The sequence below is a fragment of the Phytophthora cinnamomi genome (assembly GCF_018691715.1).
Source record: "Phytophthora cinnamomi strain GKB4 chromosome Unknown Contig22, whole genome shotgun sequence".
Lineage (NCBI taxonomy): Eukaryota > Oomycota > Peronosporomycetes > Peronosporales > Peronosporaceae > Phytophthora > Phytophthora cinnamomi.
Window position 1 is genome coordinate 196,138 of NW_027150955.1, and position 20,610 is coordinate 216,747.

At 56.6% G+C, this 20,610-nt stretch overlaps 6 protein-coding genes across 7 annotated transcripts; 3 read left to right on the forward strand and 3 right to left on the reverse strand.

Moving 5' to 3' along the window:
• Positions 1–24: 24 nt before the first annotated feature.
• Positions 25–4,941, reverse strand: IUM83_12021 (the record flags this gene model as incomplete). Of its 2 annotated transcripts, none has more annotated exons than XM_067936619.1 (1): positions 25–4,941. In XM_067936619.1, one exon carries the CDS (start codon positions 4,939–4,941, stop codon positions 25–27), a length of 4,917 nt encoding a protein of 1,638 aa, XP_067795010.1. The 2 variants fall into 2 exon arrangements, with proteins under 2 accessions (XP_067795010.1, XP_067795009.1); XM_067936618.1 differs by having other exon boundaries at positions 25–891.
• Positions 4,942–6,398: 1,457 nt separating this feature from the next.
• IUM83_12022 (uncharacterized protein) lies at positions 6,399–7,874 on the reverse strand (the record flags this gene model as incomplete). The annotated part of the gene is made up of 1 exon (XM_067936620.1): positions 6,399–7,874. The coding sequence occupies one exon, from the start codon at positions 7,872–7,874 to the stop codon at positions 6,399–6,401; it is 1,476 nt and encodes a 491-aa protein (XP_067795082.1).
• Positions 7,875–8,375: 501 nt separating this feature from the next.
• Positions 8,376–9,518, reverse strand: IUM83_12023 (AGC protein kinase; the record flags this gene model as incomplete). Its single annotated transcript, XM_067936621.1, has 1 exon — positions 8,376–9,518. The coding sequence occupies one exon, from the start codon at positions 9,516–9,518 to the stop codon at positions 8,376–8,378; it is 1,143 nt and encodes a 380-aa protein (XP_067795028.1).
• Positions 9,519–9,979: 461 nt separating this feature from the next.
• On the forward strand, positions 9,980–11,572 carry IUM83_12024 (uncharacterized protein; the record flags this gene model as incomplete). Its single annotated transcript, XM_067936622.1, has 1 exon — positions 9,980–11,572. The coding sequence occupies one exon, from the start codon at positions 9,980–9,982 to the stop codon at positions 11,570–11,572; it is 1,593 nt and encodes a 530-aa protein (XP_067795091.1).
• Positions 11,573–11,854: 282 nt separating this feature from the next.
• Positions 11,855–12,550, forward strand: IUM83_12025 (putative transmembrane protein; the record flags this gene model as incomplete). Its single annotated transcript, XM_067936623.1, has 1 exon — positions 11,855–12,550. The coding sequence occupies one exon, from the start codon at positions 11,855–11,857 to the stop codon at positions 12,548–12,550; it is 696 nt and encodes a 231-aa protein (XP_067794994.1).
• Positions 12,551–19,323: 6,773 nt separating this feature from the next.
• Positions 19,324–20,093, forward strand: IUM83_12026 (rna polymerase ii subunit a c-terminal domain; the record flags this gene model as incomplete). The annotated part of the gene is made up of 2 exons (XM_067936624.1): positions 19,324–19,774; positions 19,861–20,093. The coding sequence occupies 2 exons, from the start codon at positions 19,324–19,326 to the stop codon at positions 20,091–20,093; spliced, it is 684 nt and encodes a 227-aa protein (XP_067795090.1).
• Positions 20,094–20,610: the final 517 nt, after the last annotated feature.

Sequence of the window (20,610 nt, forward strand, 5' to 3'; positions counted from 1 at the left end):
AATGAGCAGGTGGTATGCAGCTCATCAGTACTTGCTTGTCGGCGGCGCGGTGTGGTACGATGACGAGGGGCTCTCACGTGAGTATTCACCACCCTCTTCGTTCGTAGCCTTCACGTCACGCACACGGCCTTCCGTCGCATCCACACAAACGCTAAGGCCAACAGGCAGCAGCACAGCGCCATTCAGCCACGCGCACACAGCTGCAGCCATCAAAGTCCGGAAGAAGCAGTTCCCAGCCGGCTCGAAGACGGGAGTAGCAACAAGTGCAAGTGCAGCGATAGCAACAAACTTCGAGACGGCCACGCCCAGAGTCCACGACGCCAGCAGCTGTGTCAACGCTTTCCTCACGCATGCATCTCCCATAGGAGCGTAGCCCAAGTCGTCAGTGATCGTGCGAGCCTTGGCAAAAAGGCGGGCAAAATGTCCCGAGAATCCGACGGAAAAAGTGACAGCGATCGAGAGGCTCACAATCGACAGCGAGTTGAGAGGGACCCCCATCGGCATCAGGAGGCCAGCGACTTGGATAACAGTTGCTGCAGCAATTAAAGTTACAGCAAATCCGTACCAAAAACTTCCAAGAGCCAAACCCTGCAGCAGGAACACCACTGCGAGTCCAACACTCACCACTATGTACGCAGTACGGCGAACCGAGTGGAACTGATCCAAATAAACGTACTCGGGCGAATACACCCAGACATCGATGCCCGTTTCCTTGCTGATCCACTTGGCGATGTGTTGGGCCTGCGCGTAGGCCGTGATTGCTCCCTCTTGGCTGCCCGAAATCCTAGACGAACCGACTGTGGTGCTCACAACCTTGTATGCAAACGCGGTCACTTCACTACCATAACCAGTGCCATTGAGGGTCACGCTCGCAGTAATGCTGCCACTCATAGTAGGAACTGGCTGGCTGTCAATACTAAGCTGCCCGTGGTAGCGCGTGCCTGCTGCGTACGAGCACAAAGGTCCAGTAGCCGCAGTTGAGAACATGCTGAACAACGACATGAACGACTCATCAGGCACGGACAGCACCTCGCTTGAATCAGCCAGGCACGATGTCGCCTCGGACGCACGCTGAAGGACATCTTCGGCACTGCTCTCCTCCGGACGAAGAGGGACATACGCATAGTCGCTCGTCGCGTCAACACGGCAGCACTCAGTGGTTGGGTCAACAAAGCTCCAGAAGTCGTCCAACCATGACCCAACAACAGCGCCGTCCTTGAAATACGTTACGTTGCTTTTGCCATCTGCGACCAACGCATTGAGAATGTTCGGGATCGACAAGTCGTCACAAAGCTCCTTTGTGGAGCATAGCTTGTTTTGAGCTTCCGCAACATTCGCGAGATCGTTAAATCCGGCAGGGTTGCTACCGTAGCCGGCTTCAACAACGAAATAGACAGGGAACTCCTTCGTCAAGTCATTCTCGTCAACAGCACGGTAATATGAGTGCAGGTACGAGTTCGTCGGGATAAACGAGTTCGATGAAAGACCTCGATCCATTGCCTCGATAGAGACAATCGCTGCCAGAGTACACGCGGCGAACACGAGTAGCACCATAACCTTCGATACTTTCTTCAGCAGCAGATGAATGTAGCCAGCCACATATCGGTCCATCAAGTTCAAATCTGGCATTGAAAACGTGCTTCCAGGGAACGACGAGTTCTCCGTCGCAGCAGTATTCTCGTCTTCAGAAAGACGAGGACGACGGGCAAATGACGCCCGCTTGCAACAGATCACGTCGTACGTGCCGCTCAGCTCACGACGCTTGTCCAGCGCGACGATAGCAAGGAACAAGGTCATCTGCAAAGCAAAGCTGGCGGCAAGTCCTAGTACCAACGATCCAGCAAGCCACTGTGCAGCTGGCATTGCCGAATATGTTGCAAAGGCAACGATGCAACACTCGCATGCGACCGTCAAGATCATGCTGGGGCCGATATGACCTGTTGCCTCGCACAGGAGCACACACGTGATTTCGTGGATACCGAAATCGTTGTCTTCTAAACCAACAAACAGTGAGCGCTGCTCCATCTTTAACTCCTCCTGCTTCAGGCTGACAGCATGCAGAATCAAGAAGATGTTTCCAGTACCGATCGCAAGCACCACCAACGGCAACACCACGAGAGTCACAATCTGGAGCTTTACTCCAGTCCACGCAAAGATACCCAAAGTCCCGCCCACGGCCATCAAGATGCAGGCAACTCCCATGAAACCCACACCGATCTTAGACGAATGGAAGAACCGGTGGTCCAGTTTCCAGTTGTTCAATCCAACGACCACGTAAATAAACATGAAGATAAAGCCTGCAATTCCTGCCTTGAAGACATTGTCCAAGTTGGAAGCAGCCACAAATTCATCGTCAGCAGACGCCTCGGCAGCATAGTAGATATCATACAGCTCGTTGCTATCCGCTTCTTTCTTCATCCACGAGATATAAGCACGCTCCCACGCGATAGCATCAGCATTTTTAGCTGTGTCCTGATGGTTAGTAACTGTAGCAGTTGAAAAGAGCGTCGTCGCCTTCTCCAGGTACGTATTGGCATCCACTGACCCACCATCAGTAGTGAACCCGCCCAAGTACTTCTCTAGCTCCATCATCGGCACCCCGAAGGACGATACACATGGACAACCTCCCATACTGCTGGGAAGGGAAGAGCCCGATGCATTGAGTTGCACCTGCAATTCGCTACACGCACCAGTGTCTGCTCGCTCGGGAGCATTCGCACAATTCCTCAAATGCTTGCCTACTAGGCCATACGTCTCGTACACTTCGAAGTGGTCCATGCTGTTCTGGAAATACTGCGTCACAGCATTCACCTGACATGGCGAGTTTGATGCATCTTTGACGCAAATATCGCTCAACGTAATGCTGTCGGAAGAAACTTCGTTTTCAATGTGTTCCTGTAGGCGGATCGCCTCCTTGATATACGCCGACCTGGTCACCGAGCCACCGTCCTTTGCGACGAGGACTAACCGCTCCACCCGATCGACAGGTCCAAGCTTCTCATCAAAGCGAGTTCTCTCCTGGTAAACATTGCTGCTTTCCGACACCCATAGCTTCATAGAGTCCGTTTCCACTTCGATGCGAGCCAGGCCACTCGAGCAGCAGACTACAATCATCAACGACAGTAGAATAATGTACAATGGATGGTTCCCCATAGCCACAAAGTCACCCCAACGCTTCAAGTGCATCGTAATCCGATCATCCCAACGCCCGATACCCTTCAACTGATCTAAGTTCACCAACGACAGCGCTCCAGAACCCATGAGTCCGTTAACAGGGTCATCCAGCACCGACTGACGCTTCTTCCTGCCGTATCGCGTAGAGTATACAAAACCAAGCGCAAGCGCAGTGGCGGCAAAGAAAGCGAGAACAGCGAGGACGTAGTTCAGCACGGCGAAGCTACTGCCCTCGGCACGAGACGACAAATCTGACAGTAATGACTCGAGCTTGTCGGCAGCACTCGACGAGCTGGTGGCGGTCGTAGCTGTGGTGCTAGCGGAAGTAACAGTGCCCAAGCCGCCAGATGCCGACGAGCTCCCGGTATTGTAGCAAGCCGCTTCGTACTGCCGGCTATCATCATCACTCACAGCACAGAGCGAGCCGCATGTATCGGCGCACGATTCGAGCCGCGTATCCATCGGCGAGAAGCAGCCAGTCGTGTTGCTGCTATCACAAGCACAAATCTTCTCCTCCTGCTGCGCGGCTGAAAGCTGCTCCATCGTCGTGAAGTTCACCTGTGACGGCGATCCCACGCCGTTAAAGCTGTACGCTCCGAGGTACTCCAACATGTCCGAGCCTGTCGTCGAGCAATTACCGTCGTTCATCCCGCACACCAACGGCATGAATCCCGTGTCGGCCTCACAAAAATCGTGCAGGTCGCGCACCATGTCACTGCCCACGTAGTACGTGGCCTCCTCGATCGCGGGGAAGACCTCGTCCGCGTGGTCCGAGTCCCCCTCCATGAGCCGCACCTGCGTCACATCCACGAACAGGCTGTTGCTCGGGTGGCAGGCGAACTGGCACCACAAGTTGCGCAGGTTCTGCTTGCAGGTCGTGCACTCCCCGGGCAGCTCGCGGACCTGCAGGCTCAGCATCTCGTACTGCGTCTCAGTGCAGCACAGCAGCTCGTCTCCGTCTCCGACCACAGTCTCGTTGTACAGCAGGGGGCAGTCGGTCTTGAACTTCTCCTGGTTGGTGTCGGACCACGCCGAGAAGTTGTTGGCGAAGCCCTGGGCGCTGGCCTCCTCCACTGCGATGGGGAAGTACTGGGCGGGCAGTCCCGCCCCGGCGGTCACGTTCACGTAGGCGGCGTCGAAGGCCACGCAGAAGCCGCTGGCTTGCTGGTAGCTCCCCAGCACGGAGATGGCGGTCACGTCGTCGAGGCAGTCGTCCCCTCCCGAGTACCTGCAGGTGCTCAGCTGCTGCTGCAGCGTGACGAGCGCCGCCGCGTCGGCGTCGAAGGCCGTCTGGGCGGCGGCCGCTGTCTCGCTCTTGAGCCCGCGGAGGCCGCCGCCGCCCACCACGACGCTGTTGATGATGGGCAGCATGGCCAGCGCCAAGAGCGACGAGGTCCAGAGCTGCGGCGGGTAGAAGCCGCTGCCCGCGATCTCGCTGGTCGTGCTCTTGACGCGCAGCATGAGCGCGCGGCGGCGGGTGCCGCGCCGCCAGTGGACGCGGGCCAGACCCGGCTTGGCCGCGGTGGTGCCCTCGCCCTTCGTGTCTTGGCTCTGGCTGCAGCTGCGGCGCTTGGCGGCGACGCGACGACTGCGCAGGAAGCGGCGGCCGTGGAAGGCCAGCGCCAGCAGCAGCACGAGGCCCAGGCCGGCGGACACCAGCCGCAGGTACGTGAAGAAGATGATGCTCAGCTCGGCGAACAGCGCCTCGAGCCACGCGCGGAAGCACGGCGTCGCGATCGCGAGGCTGATGGCCGCGAAGAGCCACATGGCGCCTGCTCCTGCGAGTGCTGTGAAGCTCCGGGCGCCGATATCGAAATGATGTCATAGCAGGCGCTGGCGGTAGGTCACTCACGCGGGGGGAGATAGTGACACAGTGGCATCTGTCAGTGCAGAGTCGAGACTATGGAGAGGGGTCACTGCCCTCAAGAGAGCATACCCCGCCGTAATACGGCTCAAGATCTATTTCCGTTACATACATATACGCTTGCAACTGACACCCTGAAATTCGATGCGAGAGTCCATCGGGATTTTTCCGCGGCGCGACTTGAGCTTTGTATGGGTCCGTTGCGACACCTCTTGGAGTCGATCGACAGACGCGCATCGCCGCGGCGAATCTGCCTGCCTGCTTGCTGCATGGAGCCTTCGCCCGCCCGCTGGCAGCGAGTCGCTGTAGGCCTCGTCGCGAGCGAGCTCATGACGGCAAGTTTGGATCCTGTCGTGGGCGCTGGCCAGGACGGCGAGAAACGGCGGCGAGATGCCTGCAGCACGAGGCGGCGGGGTCCCTCTCTCCCTTCGGGGCCTCACGGGCTCAAATCTCGGGCTGGTTGCCGTGGGCTTTCGACCTGGTCGAGCGTGGGCCTGCAAAGTGGGTGCAGCGCCCCATCCGGAGCAGACGCACGGCGGAGAGAGCTCGCCGAGCGCAACGGGTTGGCGAAGGGACCAGCTCGGGCGTCTGCTCAGGTGGCTGGTCCCTCTCTGTAAGGGCCCTGAGGCCCTTGAAGAGGGGACAACGCGACTGTCGCACACCGAAAGCGAGCCGCTCGACGTGGCGACGCCTTCAGCTCGACTGAACTTGTCTGGACTTGTTCACTAGCGGCGCACTCAGCGCTGAGTCATCCTGCTGCACCGCCAGGACGGCGAGCCGCAGCGGCGCCAGCATCTGCACCTCGAGCTGCTCGACCCGCTCGGCATTGGCGCCGCAACCGGCAGAGACGCTCGCGTCGATGTACCCTCGCGGGTGCCAGCAGGCGCCGTCCTTTCAAAGGAGGCATCTCGCGGGCTGCTGCACGGCCTCTCGGGGCTGCTGCGGTCGATGCCAGAGCCATCGAGTTGGTCTCGGCAACGAGCTTTTGTAGTACGCTTCAGCCAGCTGCGACGAGACTCTCAACACGAGAGCCATGGTGGCGCCAAGAATTTGTGCGTCGGCTAGGACACCTTGGTTTCTACCAGTTCGTACGGATACCTACGATAAGATACGAGTTGAAGATGGATAACACATGCTTCATGAGTTGGAAAGCATGTGCTGTTCATCTTCCTACGACGAAGCTCTATTTGCGCGCTCCGTGTGATTGAGCTTCGCGCAAGCAAGCACAGGGGCAGCAACAACCTTGCACTTACTGCCATCGTACACACCAGCGTAGAATTGGCCTCAACGCACCACAGATGCTATTAACAATGCGAGGCCCTGCTTCCTACCCAAATCTATCTGCTGCCTTCGCGATTCATCAGTCGCTCATGTCTTCGTCATCGGCCTCGCTCGCAGGACGTCGGCGGTGCTGGGCCTCCGCAGCGTACAGCTGCCGCAGCTCCTCCGCCGTCTGCGGGGGCTTCTCCATCAGACGCTGCAGCTTGCGCGTCGGGGAGCAGTCCGTGCCGCTGACCACGCATGAGATTTCGTACGCACGTGCATAAGCTTGGCTGGCCGCGCCGAGATCTCCGAGCACCACCTGAACCTGCGCCAAGTTGTCGTAGTAGATGGTCTTCTCGTGGTGAGCCGTCGGCACCACTACGTTCATGTACGCAATAATGCGCTCCCAGACCTGCGCCAGCGCGCGGCGGTGCTGCGCCATCTGCGCCTCAGCCTGGAACGCGGTGGTGGCGGCAGCCTCGCAGCCGATGTTGTCCAGCGCCCAGAACAACAAATAGTGGCGCTCGTGCAGCACGCCGCGGCGCACCACAGCATCCACCTCCTCCAGACTCTCCGGGAACCCGTTCTCCATCAGATCCTGCTCAGCCGCCAGGATGCGCGTGTGCTCGGCCGCGTCCGCGACCTTGCCACAGGTTTGACAGCGCCACTCAAACTGCAGTTGGTTAGGCCCAATGCTGCTGCTGGGGGCGTTGACCCGAACGGGACTCGGCAGCATGACGCCCTGCGGACAGTTCCCAGACAGGCAGCGGACAGCGCGCGTGGGGTCCGGCGTCGAGACGCAGGCTTCGCACGCGCAGACGAACCCGTACGACTCCAGCAGAGACTCCTGGCGCTCCGGCGTGGGGCGGTAGAAGAAGTTGCCGTAGTCGATGGACAGCGCGTCGCCGGGCGCGATCGGGCGGATCGCCGTCATCCACAGCGTGGAGTCGAAGGTCGTGAAGCTGCAGTTGGGCACGCAGTTGTGCTCCATGCGGCAGGCCGACAGGAACAGGCCGGAGCCTCCCAGGTTCTCCAGCTCGTGCGAGTTGGTGTTCAACACGCCGATGAGAGTCGCCATCTGCTGGTCCGAGAAGCCCGCGGGGAAGATGTCGGGCAGCTGCCGGCGCAGTTGCAAGGCTGCGCTCGTAGCTCGCTGCTGCCCAGCACACGTCAGCCCCAGCACCTCGTCCAGCGAGCGCGCGTCGCGCTCGTACATGGCCAAGCACTTGAGGATGCAGCGCGCTCGGTCCACCTCCTCAACGCCATCTATGGTCTTCATGATGCTCACCACCACGTTGCGCCGCCCCACGTTGTCCTGCAGCCGCGGCGAGTACATGGCCTTGGGCGCGCCCGTGCGCTCGCAGTGGCAGCGGTGGCGGGAGTCCGTCGAGCTGCGCAGCTCCTCGCAGCCACCGCACAGGTCCGTGGACCACGGGGCCGCCACGAAGGCCTGCTCGCTGAAGATCACCTGGCCGGGCTGGAAGGCGCGCTCGCTGAAGACGACCTTGCCCTTGACGGGGTCCTGTGCTACGCGCACGCCGCACGCGGCGAAGGCGGGGGCGGTCGCAGCCATCCTACTGTGTGTGGATCGATAGTGACGAGCACCTGCCAGCCAATGACACGTTTTGACTAGGAATTTGTATGGCTGCGACTAATTTGCCAGTCGAAAGCTGGCCATGTGCGTGTGCAGAGTGCAACGAGGACTCGGGCGAGCGTGTGTGTGCGTCAACTTGCATTCTTCTAAACGCTCTATTATCAAGGGGACATCCTGCCTGCTGGCTTCATGGCGCGTCCGCGACCGCCACGGAGCTAGCTCGATCCAAAAACGCGCTATATAGCTACCTGACCTCTGTACTTCCTGCTGCAGCTCCACTCGCTGCTCGGCCTCGCCTTCCTGCGTGCTCGTCGGTGTCTTCCGGCAGCTTCATGAACTTCTTCTCCAGCCGGCGACTGGGGATCCGCGTGCCCTTGGTAGAACGCCCACGCATCCGGATACACAACATGCACAGCTCCTGCTCACACGCATTGGTGGCCTTGGCAGCGCAGCGACAGCTCCTCGCTTCGCTTGCTTTACCTAAATATACGGGGTGGAGGACACATCGACCTTCGACTGCGACGTGTTGGATCCGTACGAAAGTGTCGGCGCCTCGTATGTAAAGCCTGTGAACATGCTCTTGGGCAGACCGGAGCCGCCTGCAGACCTGCTCAGTGGAGTGCCGCTCACGGGCAGCTCGGTGAATTCCCTGTCGAAGTTGGACGTGTCGCCCTCCTCCTTTGACTGCGGGTCCGACGGCTTGAACGGCGGCTCGGCCCACAGCAGACCGTCCCAATCAACGGTGCGGAAGAAGCGGTGCGCCTTCACGTCACCTGCGCCACGACTGCCCAAACGCTTCTCCGGCTCACGGTGCAACAGCGACTGGATAAGAGAGGCTGCGTCGCGACTGAGGTAGTTGGGGATCTCCAGCGGCGCCTCCCGGATGCGCGCGAACAGCTCTTGCCGGTTGCGCGTGTACCAGGGCGGCAAGCCCGTGAGCATCTCGTACAGCACCATGCCGAGCCCCCACCAGTCCACCGCTGTGCCGTGGCCCTTGCGCGCCAGCACCTCCGGCGCCAGGTACTCGGGCGTGCCACAGAGCGACGTGGCGCCGCTGTCGATCTCCGTGACCTCGTCCTTCGCGAGTCCAAAGTCCGCCAGCTTGATGTGGCCCAGCTCGTCCAGCAGGATGTTCTCGGGCTTGAGGTCACGGTAGACGACGCCGAGCGAGTGCAGGTGCTCGAGCGCCACGACGAGCTCGGCGGCGTAGAAGCGCGCCATGTCCTCGTCGAACTTGCCCATGCGCGAGAGGTGGAAGAAGAGCTCTCCGCCGGGACAGTAGTCCAGCACGAAGTAGAGCTTGGCCTCGGTCTGGAAGGCGTAGTGCAGCCCCACGATGAACGGGTGGCTGGCCACGCTGAGCACGCGGCGCTCCGTCTTGGTGTGCTCCACCTGCTTGCGCTTGAGCAGGTGGGACTTGGTCAGGATCTTCATGGCGAAGACCTTGCTGTTGTTCTTCTTGCGCACGAGCGTCACCTTGCCGAAGGAGCCCTTGCCGATCACGCGGATGAGCGTGAAGTCCTCGAGGCAGATCTTGTCGTCGAAGTTGGTGCTGGCCACGAGCGCGTTCAGCTCCTTGGCCAGCGCGCCCTCGGACGCGGGCGCCTCGTCGGGCGAGCTCATGCCTTGGCCGACGGTCTCTAGGCTAGGAAGCGAAGGGGGTAAAACGAGCGGGACGGACGTGCCCGGCACGTAGTAGGGAGGTTGCGAACTGACGCGCTGCGGGCTCAGTCAGTTCCTCGACGACGCGGCGATGGACGCTCCTCCACCGGCAACGTGCACTTTTTCGTGGGGTCGTCGCTTGCTTGCTTGGCTTCTTCCGCCCTGCGCTGCACTCACTGCACACTGTGCTGCACTGCTGCACTGCTCCGCTGGCCCTGCGCAGTCGAGTCCCTGGATATTGCCGAGTGTCGGCGGGCTTGCCTTGCCTCCGCGTCTCTGTATGGGAGAGACCCCCCTCTGGCTCGATTGCAAAAAAACTGGCGAACGGCTTAGCGCATACTGAGTTGGTGTGCCGCACACCACGAGCATAGACGTGGCGGCGGCGGATGAGAGCCAATACTGTTCATGCTGCAAAGACGATAATGGCGGACGAGCTGTACGACGGCGAGAGCGACGCCGCGTCCTCGAGCGCGAACCGCGCGTTCCCGACGCACCCGACGTGGGACCAGCGGCGCCAGCTGGCCGTGGACATCTCCAACCTGGCGCCGCCCGACCTGCCGGGCGTGCTGCTGCTCATCCGCAACTACGTCAAGGTGCTGGAGATGCGCGAGCTGCTGCCGCGCGAGCAGCGCGTGCTGCCCTGGGACGCGCAGCAGTCGTCGGGCGGCCTGCCCCGCCACGAGGAGGCCGACGCCATCCAGCTGCAGTGCGGCTTCCGCCTGGACCACGCGGACGACGAGCTGCTGCGCCGGCTGCGCCAGTACGTGGACGACTGCTACGTGCCGCACTACGTGCCCAAGGAGAACTGCAGCGTGTGCGAGGGCCTCTGGTCCTGCGGCCGCGTGCTGTACTGCGGCAACGACGCGTGCCCCGTCCGTATCCACGAGGAGTGCTTCGGCGTCGTCATGAGGGAGCAGGACGACGGCCCGTGGCGCTGCCCGTCGTGTCTGCTCGGCAGGCAGCTCATGTGCGCTGTCTGCATGCAGTACGGCGGCCCGCTCAAGCCGCTGGCCGTGTCCGAGTCGGCCGCGAGTGACGAGCAGAAGTGGGTGCATGTGCTCTGCGCGCTGGCCATCCCGGAGCTGGTCATGCGCGATGTCCCCAGCATGGAACCGGTGGACGGCTTCGAGGAGATCGAGAACGGACGGTTCAGGTACCTGTGCGCGATCTGCCGCAAACGTGGAGGCGCCTCCGTCATCTGCGAGGCCGAGAACTGCAACGTGGGCGTGCACCCGCAGTGCGCAGCCGACGCCGGACTCATGATCGGCAACGAAGGCAACTTGCTCGGCGTGTACTGCGACAAGCACTTGCCTACGTCACGTATCCCCGGAGCCAAGCGCTGGATCAGCGACGAGGACCTGGTGGAGGAGATTATGAGCGAGTATTCCATCGACGAGGACTTCGACGAGGAGGACTTTGACACGCCACACTTCACCGACACCGAACGCTATGCCTTCGTGCTCGAGTCGACGCCCTATCTGCACTGCAAGCAGCAATTGTTGGGGGCTACTGCGACGCTGCACTTTGGACCAGCGCCCTTGTCGGCGGCGACCGCCCCGCCAAGCGATATTGACCGTAAAACGTTTACTGGCGCCAAGATATCGGCAAACGCGTATGCGCCGCCTGCTATGGTAGTTCAGGGCATGAGCACGCAGAGGCCGATCACTTTTCCACCACCTGCGCTGTCGAGGGGCCAGCAAAGGTTGGGTCTGCCTGAGTTCCCTCAAGGAAGGCACGCGGTTGGAGCTATCGTGGACTATTTAGCCAAGGCACAGGACGAGTGGCAGCGTTCGCGCGTGCTGCAATGGGACAAGGAGAAGAAGATGCATTTGGTGCAGATCGTCGCGTCTGGGCAGAAAATGTGGACGAAGCTGGACGTGGACAACACGTTGATATTATATCTTCCAGACGAGGAGAACATTTTGGACGGTCCGATCGTGAAGCTCATCCGTCCAGTAACCCAGGGCGCCGTGCAGTGGCGTCCGAAGCCGCGCCAATTTGCACCAGCGCCTTGAAGACAACCGATTCTAGGAAAGCAGGATGATAGCTGGCGACCGACCATGCAGAAGACCTAACTGCAAATGTATCATGGTGAAATGTGCTTTGTTGCGTCAAAGAAGTCTCACCAGCGGATCTCTCGGGGAACTCCAACTGGCACATCCTAGCATAGTCCACCTTGAGCGTCAAGATGACCAGCATTGAAGCTGCCAGCGTCGGGTCTCATTTCTCGAGAAGTATGTAGTTCGGTCTCGGTCAGTAGCCAAGAAGCTCTGGAGCAAGCAAGTCGTTTGACTGCGATGTTCCGCTCGAACTGGGATTTGGTGTCGCCGTTCTCGTGGCTGGACTCGCTGGTCGACGAGGAGGAGTTCATGCGAGGCTTCGACGACGAATACCCGTCAACGCGTCTGCTAATCTTCCCTCGCCAGCGCCCCGCTCGTCAGCAGGAGGACGAGCCGATGACTGGAACGGCCGAGCAAGAAGAAAAGGAAGGAGCGAACGAGGAGGATGAAGAAGAAGAGATGGAGACGGAGGACTCGGAGCAGCAGAAGCTGATGGCTAGCGACTTTTTCGACGACCTGCCTGTCGGTGCGAAGCTTATGGACACCCAAGTGCCTCCGAATCTGTCGCCGCCACCGTCCAAGTCCAAGGATGGCTACTCGTTCTTCACCTACGCGTACAGCACGTGTCTGACTGCGGACGACAACGGCCGCCGCGTGAACAGCACGCGCCGCCGCTACGAGGATTCCGCGGGGCGGCTGAAGGCGCAGCACAGGCGCCAGATCGGCACGTGTGCGCTCGAGTCGACGTGGAAGCGCGCGTCCGAGCAGGACGATGGCACTCACGCGCACACGGTGACGTCGGGCTCCGTCGAGGACTTCGAGAAGGCCTGGAAGAGCACGCCCTTCGGCGTCGCCGAGGAGCACGCCAAAGCGCACGGCGCCAAGCAGCAGAGTGTGCTGCCCGACCAGCCCCCGGCCCAGGAGCTGCCGTGATTATGGGCCATTGCGCAGCAAGGGGTGCAAGTTGAAGTTGCAGCGAGTGATTGCAGGCTGGGAGGATCGGGAAGTCGTATGCATTGAACTTAATTGAAGCTCCATCTTGTCGAGCTGCTACATGCTGCCTCTTGTCCTTGCGTCCGCCTTTTTACTTGTTGCTCCTCCACTTCCAATTTGGCTGAACTCCACGCACTCAGTCAGACTAAAACCATCAGTTCCAGAAGTCGATTCATTTCTTCTTCTTTGATCGGGAGGCGGCGATGAAGCACAAGATGACAGTTGTGCCGTACAGAGGCAACGCATACCGGCTAGCAGATGTGCATGAACCGACCTCGGGATCGGTCTGGGCGAGGCAGCTCGGAAAAGACGGGAAGCTAACAGCATCACGGGCGGAGTATGAACTGAGACTATATAGCGTCACGAGATTCCTTGATATTGGCCGATTGACGGCCTTCTTTAGGCGTTGAAGCAGCAGAGTTTGACTTTGAAGACTTGGATATCTGCAACCCGAACTCCGTACGTCGACGGTATGGCGATTAACAATCAAGCAACCTGGGTGTCCAGACTTTCTGAAAGGGATCGTGCGGCTAATCTGGTTTGGTATGAGTATCGTTATCAAGCACCCGATGTTGGGCGACGCCTACAATGCCTGCGGTGTGGTAACCTTGGGCACACTATGGCGCGATGTGCGTATACCGACATGCAGCTTCAAGGCCCCGGGAGTCTGGTGGCACGTGAGCAGGATGTCGTAGATCTAGCACGGCCTTTTCTCAGTATGGATGAAATGAATTCTGCCGGTGCTAAGCGGCTACAGCTGCAACAGGACGCGGATACGGCGGCCGAAGAGGCAGTATTGCCTGGAGCTGGGCGAGCCCCCAAAGCACGCCGGGAAGAGCAGCCAAGCTCTGCTTCACCTAGTTCTTCAGTGGCCCCCGGATCCCCAGAGGGTGCAGGTAATCTGTTCGAGCTCAACTACGCAGGACAAACCGACATGAACGGGTTCGCACTCACGTTTGGCAAAATCAGAATATAGATCAAATGGCTGGGTAGCGCGTTGCTCCAAAACAAAGCAAGAACCAATGACGCTAATTGAAATCGTCTGCGTTAGATGTAGAACTGTGAACCACGAAATAAATTCAAATGCTTTGTCTCCATTGTCAGCAAATAATTCATTCTCCTCTACTAACTTAGAACCACCAGCAGCTTGGTGAGCGTGTCGATTGTGTTCACTGGGAAGGGTTAGATGCATCGACAAAACTATGCACTAAGAGTGCCGAACAACCTGGAGCTAAACCTCCTGCCGTCACCGCACGTGCAAAATCAACCTTGCGCTTTTTTGAGCTTCGTGTTTTTCCTGATTCAGTCTGATCTGGCAACGCATTAATCGCTTCTTCATGAATTCCCAAAAGATATTTGCCCTTCATGATCAATGCTGCACCAGAATCACCCGCGAAAGTAGCACACCAATATAGCAAGTGACTTTGATCACTGCTTAAGGTGACGCCAGATGCCGGAGAGAATCCAACTTCGTTCTGGTACATTGTTTGATATGGGTCAATACCAATTCGGAATGATGCCAAAACCAGATTACATCCTCGCAAATTGACCGGATTTCCAGTCCATGGCATCATGAAAGGCCGTGGATGGTTTGATTGCAGAATCGCAAAGTCCAAGTCAGTATCACGATAGACCACACGAAGCTGGATAACCACTTCCTGGTCATTGTTTGATGCTCGTACAGTCACCATACTGTTTACAACTTGTGATTCCGTTAAATTATGACAACAAGTCACTGCAAGGTTGCCGCGAAATAAAACACCCATGCCAATGGCCTTGTTGGCATTTGCTGTATCCATAATGCGAAAAATGGAGTTCTTGACATTGCCTTGAATACTGGATTCGATAAAGTAGGAAGGTTTCATATCATCTTGCTTCGGAACCACAACCAACAGAGCATGATCTTCATCTGGTCCAAGACCAAGACCATCTTCCTTTTCTCGTTCCTCCCTTTCTTCCAAAGAACGCGACGACCTGAGATTAGTCGGAACATCCGCAGTATTCGCATCCAATGCTGTCTTGTCGGCGTAGACAAGGAGTTGAGCGGGAACAATCCCATGGAGAATGCCGGAGTTCTTCGAATGCACAGCACCTCTGAGGTCATCAACATCACCATCAGCAGGAAGCTTGGCCTTACTCGCAGCCGTTCCCTTGTACGCCACCCCCTCCTGATCAACAAGACGAAACCAGACCAGTCTTTCCGCCATTCGGCTTTTTGAAGAATGAAGACCGTTCTAAACGAAATTTATTTACTAATTTTATCCAGAGTAGTGGGGGCGATACAAGTGCCGATACTAGTCCCTATATAAACACAGATCCCTGAACCACTTATAAGATGACAAAAGAATAATGTACCGGGACGAACCTGTTAGGTTTTATACATGGGCGGATAGTATATTATCCAGTGCGTTTTGCCTGAGTCTTTTACGGGCGACATCCGCGTGACAAAACAGTCTGGATGTTGCTTGTAGTCATTTAGCGTTAGCTTTCGCATAACATGAGGGAAGTCGAGGGGAGGGGACGGGGGCCAATTGATACAACTGATTAAAAAAGATTGATTTGATAAGTGCAAGTAGTGTAAATACTATAATAGTGCTCCCATGGGGCGCTCAGTTAGTACCTCCTACTAGGGTGGGGAATTATTAAAAGGGGGTACTATTAAAGGGATGGGGCACTATAGTAGTCAAGTGAGAGTCGTGTTGCTTTGGAAGTCTTAAAAGCTGCATGTGCTTGCTTAGAGATCAGCCTCTCCGATGATGTCGATGAACGAGTCGCTATCTTCAGACTCGCTGCTGTTTTCGGCTTCCACAACTACATCGTCGTTGGTAGATGCAGCCGCGCGATGTTCAGCCAGCAAAACCACAAAAGCCTCTCCGTAGATGGAGTGCGTGGTCAGAGTTGATCATCCGCTCCGAGGAAACAACGATGGAAGCATGTGATGGCGGTCTCGCTGGACACAGCCTTCCAAGCACGGGTCAGCCAGCTTCGAACCACAATATTTCCTGGTACTTTCACGTTACCACATCGAGTGTACTGAAAGTTGCCGCTCATTTTACACTCGTCAATGTTTTCCTTGGAGGCTTGAACCACGCGTAGTCTGCAACTCCTCTTCCATGGTGAACTTGCGCTTCATTGTCACGACTCACATTTGACAATTAGAGAGATCGAACCAAACCGGCGAGACCTTGCTTTAAGCGCCAAAGTTGATTTTTGCTTACGATGTCTGCGATCATCTGATAATTCTGATAATTCTGACAATTTGAATCAGGGTGGGTACTATTAAAGGGATGGGGCACTATTATAATATTTTAGTATCAAGAAGTTACGGCAAAGCACACTAACACGTATTTTGTCGTATCCGTCATATTATTTGAACACAACTCCCTCGACTTTGTCGTTTCGGATATTCTCAATGATCGCTTTACGCAACGTACGATTATGTCCAGTATCGATGCACCATTGTTTGTATTTGGTATTCAATATTTAACTCGATAAAAGTCTCCCCAAGCTTTTAATGGAATCTTTAGTTTCAGAAGTTGGTTGAATGCATCCGAAGACTTCGCCATTTTTCTTATATATAAATTTGAAATTATAAATTAAAATATCGTACGTATATACGTATAAAAGAAATATCAAGATAGACATTTTTGTACGTATATAAAAATACAAATTTGACTATGATTAGGTCAATCTATTTACACCCCATTGTTTTATTGACTTTAGCTCAGTATTTATTGTTTGTATACTTATAAAAATTGATTCAACATTAAGCAGGTTTTAATTTCTGCGTTTCTCAACTATGCAGCGAATTTTTGGTGTTGGAAAATGATTCAAAAATGCTTGATTTTAATGAGGACTAGCCGACACAAAGTCAGCCCTGCCTTGCTGTATACTCCGAAGGGAGCCGGCGGTATTGGGTATCAAACTCAACGGATGAAACATGCACTTTTGTGGCTCACACAAAAAACGGATATTTATTATGCGGCGTTGCGAACATGGGCATTCCGAGAGGATGACGTGGCAGGGGCGAGTCCGATCTCTCCACACCCGTCGAAGCGAGCACCCAAAACGGGTTCAGTACCTCCCGGATGGGGGCTGCGCTCATTGATTGGTGAATGTTTGGTACCCGACTCGGATGCCGAACAGGAGATGCAGCAGTACCGCGAACGCCACACGAGCACACTACTGTGTGAAATGGCGTGTTGGAGGAATGGTAATGTTTTGGAAATCAGGTTGAATTCACCAATACCTTACCAGCCGTGGACGCGGCGTGGGACCGACATACGGTTTTGGCCTACGTTCCTGTGGAATGACAACCCTGGGCTACGTGAAATAGGGAGAGCCGTGCTTACCGGCAAGAAGTATCATCGAATCCGGGAATGCACACTTGCAGAACTTCACATTCAGCGAACTGGGGTCGCAGCGTACTCTACTGATATTCCCTCTCCAATAGGGGAAACCAAGCACCACACTGGACCCAAGCTAGGCCGGTGGGGTTTAGCGATTCTACTTGGGTATCCATCACTGGAGATAGCGGAGGATATGAGAGTACAACAGGAACTATATTTACGACATCAACCGGAGTTGCAATATCAATATCTCTGGAAGACAAATGGACAGGCCGAAGTTAGTGGACTTGTATTAGATGAACAACAACAGGAAATCGCCTCCCCTCGATTACGCCAAAAAGATCCCTATGCACCACAAATATTGACAAACGACGTCAACCAGCTCAGAGGAAGTGGGTTGGTTGTGAAGGCTCACCCGTGGACACATTGATATCCGTGGTATGTTCCGGACATTGTTGCGAACAGACCAGAGCTCGCAAATGGCGATTTTCGGGTTACCCGCACCCGCCCGATTGCTCCTCTTGTTCACTCCGGGTACCCGCACCCGCCCGACAGCACCGTTCGGGTACCCGAACTTTACCCGGCCCATTATATAAAAAACACAGCCATTCAAAACAAAATGTGCAATATATGGTGAGTTCATCTTTACTCTCAGTCGATGAGATCGCTATTAGATCTCACTACGAGAATATCATCTAGCATCGATGGGTTGAGGGAATTCCGCGATTTACACATTACGGTTCCTGTAAGTGGAGAAATTGCTTTCCGATACGGCGCTTGACGCCGGAATGCACAGTGTCGCCCTTGCCACCATCGCAAGCTTCGGATATGCTGGTTTACCTGTGGAGTTCCACCATTCCAATATGTCGAGGTTGGTTTTACCTAGGGAGCAGCTCATGTATTTGTCGAACTCCTCTTGCTCATCAAGATTTATGCATGGTGCATTTTCGTCATCGCTCTCGTCCGAAGAGCACAAATCTGCAGCACCCACAATGAACGAAGCGGAACTTGTTTTCTGCTTTTTGTGCGAGCGAGTACGGCCTGCACACGGTTTAGTAGATGATACAGTTGATCGGGTTGGTGAAGCACTGAAAGAACTGGTACTCTCCCAGCGTCTTGTACAATCGCCGTCGTTTCTTGGGATGAAAATAGCACGGAGAAGCGGGCTATATCTATAACAAAGGCAAGCGGTTGTACTTTATGCAACATTACAGATAGACTCGGGTACCCGCACCCTACCGGAAGTTCGGGTATACCCGGCCGGGTAAGCATTTTACCCGGGCTCGGGTACCCGATTGCGAGCTCTGGAACAGACATATAGTTCTGGCAACCCTATCGTTACAAAGGTGGAGGTGGTAATGGAGCCCTGGGCAGTCATCACACGATTAGAAGAGGACACTACGGAACCGGTGGCAAACTCCGTCATGCTTCAAACCCCGGATGAACTGTGGTCGCACGTCAACTGCTCTCAGAGTATCAGGTTTGGGTTTCGTAGCCGAGTACCCTAGATCATTGTGTGCGGCCTCCGCCGCTCCCGTTTAGCCAGCGCTCGTAAGCGCCGTCCTGCTGTTTTACTGAATTCGCGCACGCTGCTTTCTTTGGAGACTTGTACCCAAAGTGTCGCTATACAGATCGTGCATAGGATCCGCCATAGGCGCTTCCATTCTCCCTCGTATGCCCCCCCTCATCGTCGAAGACGGTTGCCAACGTATCTTGGATTGGTCGAGAAATCGGAGCTGTTCTTGACGCGCAGTTGTGAACGAACATCTGCAGTTGGACGGGTCTCAGCACCATACCCGTCCAGAATATGTGGCCTTGCGTTTCCTTTCCCCCTTGGCATCGGTCAAGTTTGCGGCGGATTTTGTCGAGTCACCTCGCCAAGGGGTGAGCCACGTGAAGCCACCGGGCTTTTTGAAGACACCGGCGCTGATATCCTGGCTTCGGACTTACCAGACATCTTGTACTTAAGTTCACTTACGTTAATAGAATAGTTTGATCCTCTCTCTTGTTGTTCCCTTCAACCCGCAGCGAGTCGACAGCGAGTTGCACTCACGAGTAGCTCCGCTGACGCTGTTCTTACCTGCACCAAAGTTCGATATTTGTTGCAAGGCCAGCACTCCCATCCACGGGCCACTTTCGATTCGGCGGCTTGAGCTCGACGAGCCCGACGTGGGCGCGATCTCGGCCGACTGCAAAGCGAGCGCCGGCGGAGCAAGCAACCGGCAGCGCACCAACCGTCGGAGACAGACACGCGCTCACCATAGTGAGCCGCAGTGATCTCGCCGCACGCTCGCCCCAGTGCGACAGCTCGTGAGAGCGGCCCTTTTACTGCTAGGGGAGCGCGTCGAGCTTGAAGTTCCCGCGATGCTCCATTTCCTGTTTGGCCACAAGGAGCGCAAGCCCAAGAAGAAGAAGAGCAGCACTAGCAGCATGCAGCGCGCCGAGCCGCGCCGCCCCATGTTCGCCATGGTGTGCGCCAACAACGTGAACCGCAGCGCCGCCGCCCACGAGAGCCTCAGCGCCGCGGGGCTGCGCGTCTGCTCCTACGGCGCCGGGCGGCAGGTGACGTTCCCCGGCAAGACGAGCACCGACTCGCGCACGTTCAAGTTCCTCACGCCCTACGCCGTCATGCACAGCGTGCTGCAGAAGGAGGACGCCGCGCTGTTCTCGGGCAACGGCGTGCTGCAGATCCTGGAGCGGGACATGCCGCTCAAGAAGGCGCCCGAGCGCTGGCAGAGCCTCAGCAACAAGCAGCTCCTGGACATCGACGTGGTCGTGTGTCTGGACTACGTCATGTTCCTCACCGTGTTGGAGGGTGAGCCGAGCTGAGCTGGGCGCATTGCTTATCCATGTCTACGACTGGCTAACGCACGTGTCGCGTCTGCGTGTTGTGTGTTGCAGACATTCAGATGCGGATTCGGCTAAGTTTCAAGACCAAGCAGCTCCACATCATCTGCCTCGACACGGAGGACACGCCCGAGGAGGCCTTGACCGGCGGCGAGCGCGTGCTCGACCTCTGTCGCGAACTTAACGTGCCATCCGACGAGCTCACGGAGGAGCTCGTGAAAACCGTCGTGGAGAAGTTCGAGAAGGAGCACGAGCGGCAGATGTTCTACCTCGGGCTGCACATGTGAGCCTTCCATTCACCCCAAAGGAATAGTCCAGACACCACGCTCTACTTATTATGGACGCACCGCCCTCGCCGTTAGCTTCACTACAGTAGTTTATATCGTACCGGTAGCGTTAATGCAGAAGTGTACATTAGCACTCATGGCCGCTGGTTCGCTTCGCTGATTGTCGACGTCTCCGAGTATGCCTTCTTGGGAAGGTCTCACCTAACAACGAACACGTTGCATCAGGTTAAGCAGTCGCACTCGAGTGAGTTCTCCGCTGCGCCGTCATGTTGGTCGCAGCGGAGCTCCGTCCAGCTTTCGGTGTTGCCAAGAATGAACGCTCGACGAGCACGTACAGTATTGATCGCCTCCCCATCGGCTCTAAACTCCCATCCGCCGGCTGAGCATTTTCATCGAGATCGACTCGATCAGATCGTCTGCGGCGGGATCAGCGCGCAGTCCGACGCTGTCCGCCGATTACAAACTCGCCAAGACGGCTCTGCATCAGCAGCGCCTGCAGAAGATGGTGCGAGGCGTG